Raw genomic sequence first — 13954 nt, 5'->3', positions numbered from 1 at the left:
GCATATACAAACAAAATAAATCCCTACAATGACTAGGTCCAAAATCCTGTCTTATTCTGTATGTTGAGTCTGTCACCTTTCTGTCAGGTTCTTTATCACTCATACCTTGGAATCATGGTTTATCATGATTTTTTATCATGATTATCATGATGGTTTTGAACACACTGAAGGTAAAGTGTGAAAGAAATATCAATAAAAATGTTTACTGCCTTAGAAAACCTACAATTGGAATTTACTTGACAGAAAAATTGGACATGACAAATAATGGAAATATTTAAAAGGATTGCACTTGTTTCACCTATACCAGATTCTTGTTAATTTCAGGAGGGCAGAGGTAAGAGAGGGAAGAAGAAAAATTTGGAACATAAAGTTTTACAAAAAAGAGTGTTGAAAACTATCTTTTACATGTATTTGGGAAAATAACATACTATTGAGAAAAATAAGAAAAAGGTTGGAGATATATATATATATATATAGAAATCATTTATATAGATAGAGGTCACAAAAGCATAAGAACACATAAAATGACTAAAAAAATAGAAGAGAGAACTGAGTTGAAGAAAAAACCCTGGGCAATCAACCAGTGAAAGACTTATAATAGCTAATAAATAGCTAGCATACATGCAGTTCTTTAAGGTTCTCAAAGCCCTTTAAAATACCATTTCATTTGATCTTCACAAAAACTTAGGAGATGGGTGCTACTGTCTCCATTGTACAAAAGAGGGAAGTGAGATAAACAGAGGTTAAGTGACTTGCTCAGGACCACACCAGAAAGTGTCCAAGGCAGAATCTGGACCCAGGCTTCCCTGACTACAAACCCAATGCTCTATCTACTGTATTACCTAACTATTGAGCTGAGAAGTAAGTGCACTAAAGTGTAATGGGCTGAGGCTCGAGTTGATGCACTGAGGTCCCAAGCACGTGAGGCTAAATAGTAATTGGACCATAATCTATTAATATATAAGCTTGGAGAAAGAATGGCCCCCGCCCACTCTTTGTGCAAGTCCTGATGTGTTGTATAGGAAATGACGATTTTGGTGGGTGGAGGCAGGGGAGTGGGAAGAGAGACGGCTGGCTGGCGTCTTGACACAGCCGCTCACATTGCTAGCGCGACTGCCCTTCACCTCCGATCCCCCTCTGCTCGCTGGCTTCCTGTTGCAGCTGCCCATATTGCTATCACAATCCTTCTTCATCTCTACTGAGAATAAAGATTGAAGATTTTCCCTTTAATCTGAATTCCTGACTCCAGCTGATTTTAAATATGCAGTCATCACATTTAGTGCCCAAGCGTGGGAACCAAGGACCCTACTTTCACTGAAGAAGTCTCCAGTGACCAGGAATTTAGGTGAGTATAATAGACAAACAGGGAACTTATTTTCTTAAAGACTAAATTAGTAACCTTTTTTGGCTGAAATGGGACAGATGCTAACTAAAGATTCTCCATCCCCCATCCCTACCCCCCCCCCCCCCACCTCCACCCAGGAGCTTAAGCTGATAGAAGATCAAGGGCTACTTATAACTTGGTAACAGACAGCTAGACTTCTGGGTACATTAAAACGCACCTCCCCTTGGTTCTTAGAAGAAGAACAAATCTCTCCAGATAATTGGGCATTGATTGGTCAACAGCTCTCCGCATATTACAACCAAAACGGTCCTCATTCAATTTCCATAGAGGCATTCTATTTACACAATATAATACAGTTGGCCTTAAGAAACCGTATAAGTTATAGAAAAAAGAAAAAAAAAAAAAAAAAAGCTCTAAGAACAGCCAAATGGAGAAGCCTGAGATAAAGGAGGAAGACAATGAATAGATTAATGACCATATACCCACAGGGCATGGAGACTTAAGTGAGGCTCAAGGGTGGGGTGAACTTTAGCCCCACCTAAGGAGCAGGTAATTGACTCCCCTCCATCAACTCCACCCTCCGGGATGGAGGGAGGAGGGATAGTGGGGGGGAGTGACACCACCAGCACCTCCTCACAAGCATCCAGCCACTCCTATGACTAGACTGCATTAGGGACTAATTAAGGCCAAAGCGGAAGGGAGAGATATATTGGAATTTCAACATCACATTTTTCCTGTAATTCAACAGTTTAATTCTTTAGCAAGAAAGTAGAAAATATGCTCCTTTTGATATAGAAATCCTCAAAGACCTGAAAAAGGCTTGCATTCTTTATGGGGCTACATCAGCTTATGTTAAGATGTTATTACAGAATTTGGCTTTTGAAATCTTGACCCCTAATGACTGGAAATCTATAGCAAGAATATGCCTAGAACCTGGACAAAACTACTTGTGGTTTTCTGATATATGGTCTGTAGAATACAAACCCAACAAAATAGTCAAAGTGGAGTTCATGCTGCAATCACCTGTGACCTACTAACAGGTATAGGTTCCTATGCAGATGTCACAGTACAGATTAATTACTCTATAGCAGCATATAAGGAAATTGCTGCTAATGCTATCAAAGCGTGGGCTTCTCTCCACAATAAAGACAAGGGTGAGGCCTTCACAAAAATAACACAAGGGCCAAATGAACCCTTTGCTGACTTTGTGGGACATTTGCAGAAAGCTATCACAAGAACAAATGGAGAAAATGCAATAACAGACATTTTGATAAGGCAACTTGCTAAGGAAAATGCTAATGAGGTTTGCAGAAGAATTATACTAGGACTGCACAAGGATGCTCCTTTAGAGGAACTCATAAGACGCTGTGCCACAGTGGGCACAAATGCTTATTATACCCAAACTATGTTGAATATGGAAAGACAGGGTCCTTGGCAAAGGAATTCTAGAGAAACTCGTAGATGCTTTCAGTGTGGAAAAGTTGGACATTTGAGAGCTCATTGTAGATAGGGAGATAGAATGAGAAGACAGGGTGAGAGAATAAAACCCAAAACCCCATGTCCAAAATGTAACCCAGGCTTTCACTGGGCCTCTGAATGTAGACTGACCCAGAGAAATGAGAGGCAGGGCCCAGCTCCAAGGTATCAATCAAAGATAGGTGGGGCATGATAGCAACTGAGGTTACATCCAGAGAGTCTTTAGAAATTCAGGACTCTGATGTCATCAACCAACAGAAAAGCAATCAGGATTACAGTTGGGAAGGTTACAGGCCTTTTAACACAACAGGGCAGTGTCCAGTGCAAACAGCTCCACTATCTTTAGATAATCGCCAGGATGTGGAGAGACCCAGAAAGTGGTAAATAGAAGGGAATTAGAGAGGTTAACTGCTTGGGGAAAAGGGTTTGCTTGTATTTTTACAGAAGAAGGAATCAGATGGGTACCAACGAGCTGTATTCTCCTTGTCTATCACAGAGAGATGGAGCAGACCCTTGAAACGAAGGAGAAGACCCAAGAAATATCGGGTGGTTCTGTTGCTGATTGTGCTCACCATTGAAAGAGCGTGGCAGTTATGGCGTTTGACTCATGGACATAGAAAATTGTTGGACTTCAAAACCCTTAGGAATCATTGGATTCTCTGAGACGTGATAAGATTGTTGTAGGACTTGAAAAGCCTCAGGAATCATTGGATTCTTTGAGACATAAGACTTGAAAGCCCTCAGGAATCATTGGATTTTCTGAGAAATGATAAAGACTGTTATGGAACTTCAAAATCTGCTGGAATCATTGGATTCCCTAACACATAAAAAGACTTTTGCAGGACTTCAAAAATTTGGGGGGATCATTGGATTCCCTGGCACGTGAAGCAATGGACAATAGATTGGTTTTGGACTATCTCTTGGCTGCTGAAGAAGACGTATGTGTGACTGCTGTTTACAAACTTTCCTTCTAGGACTTCTGACAATCTTTTACAACACCATGTTGATTTATATTGTTTGTTATACCGTTACTTGTGTGTACAATTCATGTTTGTTACACCACATCAAGCCTGCACTGACTGGGGAGAGTCATCACTAATAGCCTCTACGTTATTGCTATGTTCTTATGTAATACTTCCCATGCTGATGGGTTTGTGCATAATAAGACCCTTCAGCCCAGAGACCCGCTAGCAACCCCCACTTCCCTTTGATGCTTTTCATCTCCCTTCCTGAGATGTCAGGGAGGGCGTGATTATCTCCTTTTTAGTGCTTTCACCTCCTTTCCTGAGAAGTCAGAGAGGGTGTGATCACCTCCCCTTGGGGGCTCTGACCTCCCTGAGGAGTCAGGGATAGCATGACCACCTCTGTTCTAAAATAAAAGAAAGAAGGAGATGTAATGGGCTGAGGCTCGAGTTGATGCACTGAGGTCCCAAGCATGTGAGGCTAAATAGTAATTGGACCATACTCTATTAATATATATTCTTGGAGAAAGAATGGCCCCTGCCCACTCTTTGTGCAAGTCCTGATGTGTTGTATAGGAAATGACGTTTTTGGTGGGTGGGGGCAGGGGAGTGGAAAGAGAGACTGCTGGCTGGCGTCTTGATACAGCTGCTCACATTACTATCGCGACCGCCCTTCACCTCTGATCCCCTTTTCACCTGCTATCGCAAGCTTTCTTCACCTCTATTGAGAATAAAGATAGAAGATTTTTCCCTTAACCTGAAATCCTGACTCCGGCTGATTTTAAATATGCGGTCATCACACTAAAGGATCCACTGTCATAAAGGGTCAAGAAGCAGAGAACATCAATAAAGGAAGGATAATCATGGACATCTAGATGGTACAGTGATTTGAGCACTGGCCCTGAAGTCAGGAGGACTTGAGTTCAAATCCAGCCTCAGACACTTAATACTTCCTGGCTCTGTGACTTTGAGCAAGTTAAGTGACTTAAAATTGGAAGGGAGGAAGGAAGATGAGTCTAAAATGCTAAAGAAAGATTAAAAAACAGTCTCAGAAAAGATCATTGGTTAGGATGACTAGATTGTAACAGAGAAGTTTCAAGAAATCAGTTTGATCAAAAAGGGAGAACAAAAGCTAGAATAAAAAGGAATAAGGAATAAAGCTACTCATTTGTAGTGAAGGAAGCTTAGAATACCTTAAGTTTTCTTTCAAGTACCTTGGAGATTGAAGGAAGAACTGTAGGACAGTAATTACAGGGTCTAGGGGTAGCTATTGTATGACAAAAAGAGATTCCTGAGTATATCTGTAGGCAAAGGAAAAGAAATGAATAAAGAAAGAAAAAAGTGATATCTTTTCAGACAAGGAGGAGAGGACTGGCAAAAATAAGGAGAAATTGAGATTTGAAGAAATAAATTTAGAGATATTTAGGAACTAATTTGAAGAAAGTCATGTTGGTTAGGAAAATTTCTTAGCATATAATCTCTAAAAGTCTATCCGGGATTTTTATTTTTGTGATTCATATAGTAAAATATTCTTTTTAGCATTATTTGTGGTAGTGAAAAAAAAAAAAAAAAAACCTAGAAGGAAAGTTGAGTGCTCAACAAGTGGTAAATAGCTGAAAAAAAACTATGAAAAAAAAAAAAAGACTCCCTGAAATAAATAAATAATGACATATTATTGTACTATATTGCATTGGGCTGTTATTGTACAAAAAGAAATATCAAAACAGAGGAAGCATGGCATAGAAGAAAGAACTGATTTCAGAGTAAGGAAGATTTAGGTTCAAATTCTGCAACATTTCAGCTCCCCATTAACTCAGTGCCCATTTAAAATCTTTTCCTTTACTAAAATACTAAATTTATTTAACATATATATTCTATGTCTTCCCACTATTTCCTTTTATCTGACCATCATTAAACTATCATGTTCTATCATAACATTTCATGCATTTTAACATAAAGGAAAAGAGTCCCACCTTGGAAAACTAAACCGGTACCAACTTTGGACAACACTTTTTTGGCAAAGTAATTTGGATGACATTTATCAGATAGCTAAGTTCTCAGTGAGTTCTAAAAAGGATAACCAGATATCAACTGCTACATAAATAGGATGTCAAATGTTCAAATTTATTTGATAATTTCCCCAAAGCTTGAGACCTTGGATAGACTACTGAAAAGATATTCACAATATCCACTTTTTGAAAAGCTAGCCTGAATTTCTATTTAATATCCTCTATTTATTGTTATAGCACTAACACATTTCTTCACTGAAGTGAATCTTTTTTTCACATTCTTCATTTTCAAAAAGTTTTATCTTTTTCTATGGTAAATGTATCAGTATTCCTTAAAGAGTGCCCTAAGGAAATTCTCTAAGAATAAATTTCCCAAAAAGTGTCAATTTGCATTCTAATTAAGCTCTTGTGAAAGTTGGAATCACTGGATAAAACGAATTTATAGCCCTAAAATATTACTTAACTTAAACACTACAAGAAATCCAATAGTTACCTAGTAGCATTTCCTATATGTCTCTTTTACAGGGTATGTAGTAAACACATGACTGTGTGGCAGTAACTTAGAAACACCATATACATTAGACTCAACACAATACTCCTGGTTTAATATAAATCAACATTTTTTTATGCATTTACTATATGCCAGGCTCATTATATAAAGACAAAAATCAAAACTTCCTTCTGTCCTCAAGAAACTTATACTTTTATTAGAGGAGAAGATATATACATCATTGGATTTTCACCTTCACTATGGGCATCTTTATAAGTGTGCCATGGTCTACTAAGAGTTATCTCTACAAAAGTAGTTTTGAGTTGGACAAGTCTCTTGATCAACTTATGTTCCTAAATAGGAATTCTGCCTCTCTGTTTGTTATATTATACAGTAAGGGGCTCTATTTAAGGAAAAAAAATCTGTTGGGAAATTCGAGTAATCTTTCTAATGTAAAAATTTGATCACATCATTTTCCTGCTCACAAAAAAACTTTCAGTAGCCTCCAGAGCAGTCCAGGTGATAAAATATTAACTTCTTTTTATTATTAGAATTCTTTTTACTTCTATAATGTAGCTTTAACTTACCTTTGTAACCATATTTCATATTACTTTTTTTAGGTAAAATAAGATTAGCTAAATAAGATTACAGGCTGTTCCTTGATTTTACTCTGAATTCTTAAAAAAAAAAAAAAAAAAAAAGAGTTCTGTGCATTTGGGCAAGTCATCTCTTTTATTTGGAATGTCCCCCCACCACATGTCTGCTAAAACCCAATGAAGCACAGTTCACTGCTATCTTTTCCTTAAAGCCTTTCCTGATCCTTCCAGCAAAAGATAATTTACACTTTACACTTGAATTTCTCATGTCTCTCCTCTCTATTTGACCTTTCCTATACAAGTATTTCATTCTACCATAATTATTTTTGTATTTGTCATAGATCCTTTAATAGATTACCAATTCCTTGAAGCAAGGATTATGTCATAGAATTATAAAATTTGATTGCCAAAAGAGATTTTAGTTATACAGTCATACAGTCCAAAGAGACTTCCATTTTATCATCTGACAAGTAGTCAACCAGATTCTGTTTGAATATCTCAAAAGAAGTAGAAGTCCTTGTTGACATTTTTCATTTACAAATAGTAGGTGCTGGAAAAGACTTCTGACAGTTTCTTGGATAGCAAGGAGTTTAAATCAATCAATCCTTAAAGAAATTGATTATTTACTGAAAGGACAAATATTAAAGCTGAGAAACACTCTGGGCTACATGAGAAGACAGGACTCATGGGAAAAGATGCTGATCTTGGGAAAGACTGAAGGCAAAAGAAAAAGGATTGCAGTAGGGAACGAGTTGGATAATGTCACAGAAACAACAAACACAAACATGGATAGGATTCAAGAGAGAAGAGCCTAGCATGCTATGGTCCCCAGAAGTGGGCACAATTGAATGACTCAACAACAACATGCTTAATAAATATTTCTGTGTGGAATATAAAGGTAAGGTGAAGAACTTACAGGAATGTGTGAATTCTTTTTCTGTATTTTATTTTCATTATTTCTGTGTTTCCCTTATGACCTGTATAATATGTGCAGGCCCATATTTACTTGAGCCTTGGCCAGCTATAAACACATTTTCTTAACCTGAGCTGATGACATTTATCGATATTTAGTCTATTAGCTTGACCACTGTCTGTTTAATTATCTGAAGCTTGAAGGCCTGATTTTCTGTTTCCTAGAAATCAGGTGATTTTGGGGAAATAGAAACCTTCCATTCCAATCTCTCTGGATACAACCAATTAGATGCCTCTTCCTCCCCTTGTAAATGCTCTCTTACTTGTGATATAATCTCTTATATAAAAGCTGTGTATCTTTACTACTTCTTTAGCCCTCCTATTACAAGCTTTCTCTTTCCCTTATCTCATGATAGAATGGCTCATCCTCTGGAGGTTTTAATAAACAACCTTTCTGCTATCTACTGAGTGATCTCTGATAGTCATTTTGGGTAAGAGTCTTCTATATGCCACACACTTCCTAAATTAAAATGGATAATACTACTGCTTATGTACTTTTTGTGGACATGGTACACATATAATGTTACCAACCTTTAATTTTAAAAAGAAGAAAAATTACACTTCCTATACAAAGAATGGATAAAACCGAAAAGCCCTAAAAACAGTACAAAACTTCTCCTACAGATCTTTAATCAAGTATTATGCTATCCTTTTTTAATAAAGCAAAGAAGTACTGATGTACAAAAGGGATAAGGAGAAAAAACTAACTGGAGGAGAAAAAACTAGAATGGGGAGGGGGAGAGAATTTAAATTTGGCCTATTGTATTAGGAAAGAATAAAAAAAAGAAAATTGAGGTTTGGGAAGGAAGAATATTAAAATAATAAAAAACAATTTCAGAGAAAACTGGGAAGACACATGTAAAAACTGATGCATGATGAAGTGAGCAGAATGAGGAAAACAATTTATACAATAACAAGGAAAACAACATTGGAAATTAGATTAGAACCCTACTTATCCATAACTAAAATCAGTGAATTTAAAACAAATCACTGAGGTGTGTTAACATGTCAAAGATGAAACTGAAGGTAAATCTGAGAAGTTCAAAGGTTAAGCAGACTATGGGAGTTCTCTCAAAATTCTATAGAAGTATTTAGCTCAAACGGCCTTAACTTAGTTCTCTAGAATTGAAAGAAAGTACTCAGAAATGGTAATCTTGCCAGTCATCACCTTTGAATAATCATTATTTTCTTAAAATAATATGAAACAGATGAACACAGAATAAAATGATTCTGATTATATATAGTTTAGTCATTACTGTACTGTTTAGTTTATGTACAGATAGATATAAAACAATTTCTTATAGGATAATAAGGTTTAAAAATACTCTAACTCAAGAAGAAATTTTATTTGATGACTTGATACACTAGTTATTTTACATACAAATTGGGCTGATAAACAGTCGGGCAGTTAACTAATACTATGTATAACCAATACTATTAGCTTAGGTTTACTTAAAACTATATATCAAACTCATCTTCCAAACTTAAAAGCAGGGTTTATGGCTTGCTAAATTGTCTTAATTCTCCATTTGATTTGTTCTATGCTGACATTGCAATGAAGCCTTCATACTCTAATACTTAGTTTCCCATATTGATCGATGGCATTGTGAGAACAAGGATGTGAACTAATCTGAACCAGACTAGAAAACAAAGTTTCTCTTCTATTAACCTGATCATTTTGAAGTTATTTCAAATCCAAATAAAATGAAAACAGAAAATAATTATAGGATTTCAGGTCTTCAATCATGAAACAGAATAATCCAATTTTAATAAAGACTGAATATTTTTTTTTCTTAACAGTATTCTATTTTTCCAAATAGATGTGAAGATAGTTTTCAACATTCATTTTTATACGATTTAATGTTCAAATTTCTCTCTCTCTTCCTTGCCTTTCCTCTTCCCCAAGACAGCAAGCGATGGGATATAAGTTAAATACATGCAAATGGATCTAATTTCAAAAAAAATTGACTTAGTATTTTAAGTTTTTTTTTTAAATCACAACAATGAATTACTTGTAATTAGATTATCAAAGATGGCCTTTTTATATTTTTGCAATATAATTATCTTTTCTGTGATAGCTCAGAAATTTTCTTAGGAGCAGAAATTAAATATGAGATGAATAAAAATAATTTCTTCAGTCAATCAAAAAGCACTTCTTATATTTCAAGCACAGTGCTAAGCACTGCAGGTAAAAGAAAAAAAACATGGTTCCTGCCCTCAAGAATTTGTAGTCTAACTGGGAAGACAATATACAAATAACTATATACAAACAAGATATATACAAAGCAAAACAGAAGATAATCTCAGAGGAAAGGCCTAATAACAGGAAAGGCTTCCTTTATAATCTAGGATTTGAATTTGGTCTGGGAGGACCAGGAGTAGTCAGAAGCAGGGGTAAGAAGGCAGCACAATAGAAATAGACACTTCAAAGGCAAGGAATTGAGGGATGAGTCATGTGTAAGGAACAGTAAGAAGTTTAGAGGAACCTACAATATAATTTCATATTGTAGGGAAATGAAATATAAGAAGAATGGATAGGTAGAAAGAAGCCAGGAGGTTGTGAAGGATTTTAAATTATCGAATAAAGCATTTTATATTTCATCCTAAAGGGTAATAGGGAGAGACTTGAGTTTGGGATGAGATAGGATTGGATAAAAGTTAGACTTGCATTTCTGGAAAATCACTTTGACAATGGAGTGTAGGATAAGCTGTAGTGAGATTTGAGGCAGGGAAACCAATCAGCAGGTTACTGCAAGAGATATGAGATAATAAATACCTTTACTAAGCAGATGGCAATATCAGAGGTAAGAAGAGATATATGTGAAACATGTTATAAAAACAGAAACAATAAAATTTGATGATATATTGAATATATGGAGTGAAAATAAGGAACTGAGTGTGATACTAAAATTGTATGCCTGGGTGATTAGCATGATTCTTAACTATACTAACAAAGTTAGGAAGAAGGGAAGATTTGAGGAAATATAAGTTATGTTTTCAGTTTGAATTGGCAATGGGATACACTATTCAAGATGAATAAAAGACAGCTCAAGACACCTGATTACAGCTCAAAAGAGATTAGTGCATATGGGAATCATTTGCATATAATGATAATCCACCAGAGCTAAAGAAATCTCCAAGTGAGATAGTATAGAGAGCAAATGGAAGGGAAATCAGGATAGAAACTTGGCAGATATTTAGAATTAGTGGATATAACCTGGTTGCAAAGATGACTAAGAAGAAGCAGTTGTAGAAGTAGAAGAATTCGAATGAAGATAATGTCATAATAAAAAACTAAAGAGGAGAGAGAATCTAGAAGAGAATTATTGATAATGTAGAAGGCTATTCACAGATCAAAAAGGATGAAGATGAAGTCAGAAAAACTTGGCAATTAAGTAATTACTGGTAATTTTGGAGAGAGCAAAGGAGTTTCATTTGAATGATGAGGTCAGAATCCAGATTGCAGAATTTATGAGCAAGTGAAAGAAAATAGTGGTACTCCTCACTCAAGGAATTTGACCATAAAGGAGAAGAGAGATATCAGTTGTATCAGATGAGGGACTTTTAAGGATGGGGAAGAGATGGGCATGTTTTTAGGTAGCAGGAAAATGACCAGTAGATATAAGAGACTGAAAATTAGAATAAGAATGAAGATGAGAAAGGAAACGAAGATGTAAAGGCATAAAATTAAGAGTACATGTAAAAGGAATTGCATTGGTGAGTAGGGCTACTTCATGTGAGACAGAATGGAGGAAAAGGTAAAGATAACTAAGTGATGTGAGGTGAAGAGAGAAGGAGAGAAACTGGTGAGTAGGACAGAGAATTTATTAGGGAGGTATAAAATGACTGCAATGAGGGTCAAGTCAACAGTTTCATGATTTTTCTACAGTTTCATTTGGCAGCATGCAAATAGGAGTTGAGGGGAATGAATATAATCTAAAGTTAGACATTGGCAAGGAATAATTGCCAACAGAACAAAAGTGAAAGGGATTAGATTGTAGAGAACAGTGTGGATTGAACTGATTTACCAAGAAGTAAGGAAATGGAGAAGAGCAGTGCAAAACAAGAACAAGAGCCCGGGAAAGAACTAGGGTTGGAAGACCTAGAGGTCAGAATGAGGGCAAATAGGATCAAGGATTGTAAAGATGGAATGGTAATATTTGATTATAATCATATAAAGGAATTTAGGAATTCATGAACATATAAGTGGGAAAGGACAAGATCAGGGTATAATCATCCCTGAGTGTAGTTGAAATAGAATGGAGAAATAGATCATGGGAATTGAGCAGATTAGAGGAATAGAAGGAACATCAATGTGTATGTTGAAGTTCACTAGTATGAGAGCAAGAACTGGGATGGGGAGAAAAATTGTCGAGCTAGACTAAACTTGTGGAGAAAAGAAGGACAGTGTTCTGGGTGTTGACAGGTAAATCACTAGAATCTGGATTAAATGATAAATTTGAATATAGTGAATTGACTGGCTTGGGGGACATAAATATCATTTTAAAGACTAACCTCTAAATGAGATTTTATAAAACATAATACAAAATAACTGATTAAGTTAATCTACTTAGCATAGTCAACCAATTCTATAGCATATTGATTTGCAAAAAATACTTACTGCTTCTACAGAGTTACATTCTCGCCTTGTTTCTAAATACCGAAGTGCTCTTTTTTCTTCTTCTTTTAATTTAGCATCTGCCTGTCCAAAAGCAAAATGACAATCATTTTAAGAAGTGAAAAAGCATAGTAATAATTATCTTATGAGGTAAGTTCTGACTTACATATTTCATATAGTTCTGTACACCATTTTGTTGTAAATAAGAAGGGGCTTGTGTTCTATAAAATCTTTCTGTCGAATCCAAGTATGCTTTTTCAAAATTGTCTCGGTAAATTTGAAGCTTATCCTCAGGATTTGAACAGAGATTAACTGAAGGAAAAAAAAACACCCAGAAAAAAATTTCACTCCAGTTATGATACAATTCTTATAAAATATTTTAATTAAATAATAATAAAAAATATGTATACTTTAAAAGAAAACTAAGACCACAAGATTTTAAGTGCCACATACAGGGACTCTAAACACACAGTGCCAAGAACAATATAAATTCTGTCTATATGGATCACATAATTTAGAAGAAGATGCACAAATGTATAAAAAGATAATATAAGATGGCAAAGATATGCATGGTACAGACAATAAAGCATTCTAATAGTCTGGAGGAGAGAAGAAATTATTTACAGCTATGGTATTTGAGGGAAATGTTATAAAAGAGATGATTATGGAATTGGGGCAGTGGGGGAAAAACAGTTGTGAAAGTATAAGAAGAAACACAAAAGAACAGGTTATACATAGAAAGTAGTAACTGAAGGATAGAGTCCTTATGGGGAGTAGAGGGATAGAAGGTTTTCACTTTATATACAGGTAGAATTATAGAATTTATGACTATATAATTAGAAATGAAAGGGACATTGGAGGCTATCTGCTCCAATCCTTTCTTTTTACAAATGAGAGAACGAAGGCCCAGGAAGATTATGTGATTTGCCCTAAGTCACAAAAAAAAAAAAAAAAAAAAAAAAAAAAAAAAAAAAGAATTTGAACTGTGGACATCAGATTCCACACACAGTAATTTTTCCCCTTTGTCACACTTGAGCCATACTGTATAAATCCTTGAATTCTAGGTTACAAAGATTAAATTTGATAGTGAAAAGTTATTGAAAGATTTGAACAGAGAATGACAAAAAGCAAAAATATGGTATCAGAATACATGGTAGATTTATAGAGGAAAGAAAACACAAAAAAAGAAACTGAGCAAGGAAACTATTCCAATAGTCTAAGGACAAAAGAAAAGAAGCTTGAACCAGGATTGTAAGCATGGGTATCAAAGGAGTATGATAAATAACTAGATGTGAGGGCCAAGCAAGAGGGAAGATTTAGAGTCAAAACAAAGTCTTAAACCTGGTTGTCTAAGAGAATGCCAGAGATGAGAAAATTAATATTAGCATTGGTTTGGAATTTCAGGAATATACATTCTCAAAGGAATTAGCACATTTCCCAAACTTAAACATAAATGGAAAAGTTATTTGTTAGGTGACTGCTCTTA

At 35.5% G+C, this 13954-nt stretch overlaps 1 protein-coding gene across 1 annotated transcript in view; it reads right to left on the bottom strand.

Annotated features, from left to right (window-relative positions):
• The window catches only part of CUL5 (cullin 5), a 99971-nt gene that overhangs the window by 33929 nt on the left and 52088 nt on the right, over window positions 1-13954 (bottom strand). The window contains exons 6-7 of the mRNA XM_051986931.1: window positions 12635-12780; window positions 12472-12552 (exon numbers count right to left, since the gene is read on the bottom strand). Of these exons, the coding sequence (XP_051842891.1) occupies window positions 12472-12552; window positions 12635-12780 (227 nt within the window). The remainder of the gene's footprint in view (window positions 1-12471; window positions 12553-12634; window positions 12781-13954) is intronic.

This window comes from Antechinus flavipes, chromosome 3 (genome assembly GCF_016432865.1).
Source record: "Antechinus flavipes isolate AdamAnt ecotype Samford, QLD, Australia chromosome 3, AdamAnt_v2, whole genome shotgun sequence".
NCBI lineage: Eukaryota > Metazoa > Chordata > Mammalia > Dasyuromorphia > Dasyuridae > Antechinus > Antechinus flavipes.
This window is presented reverse-complemented; position numbering and strand designations above follow the sequence as displayed.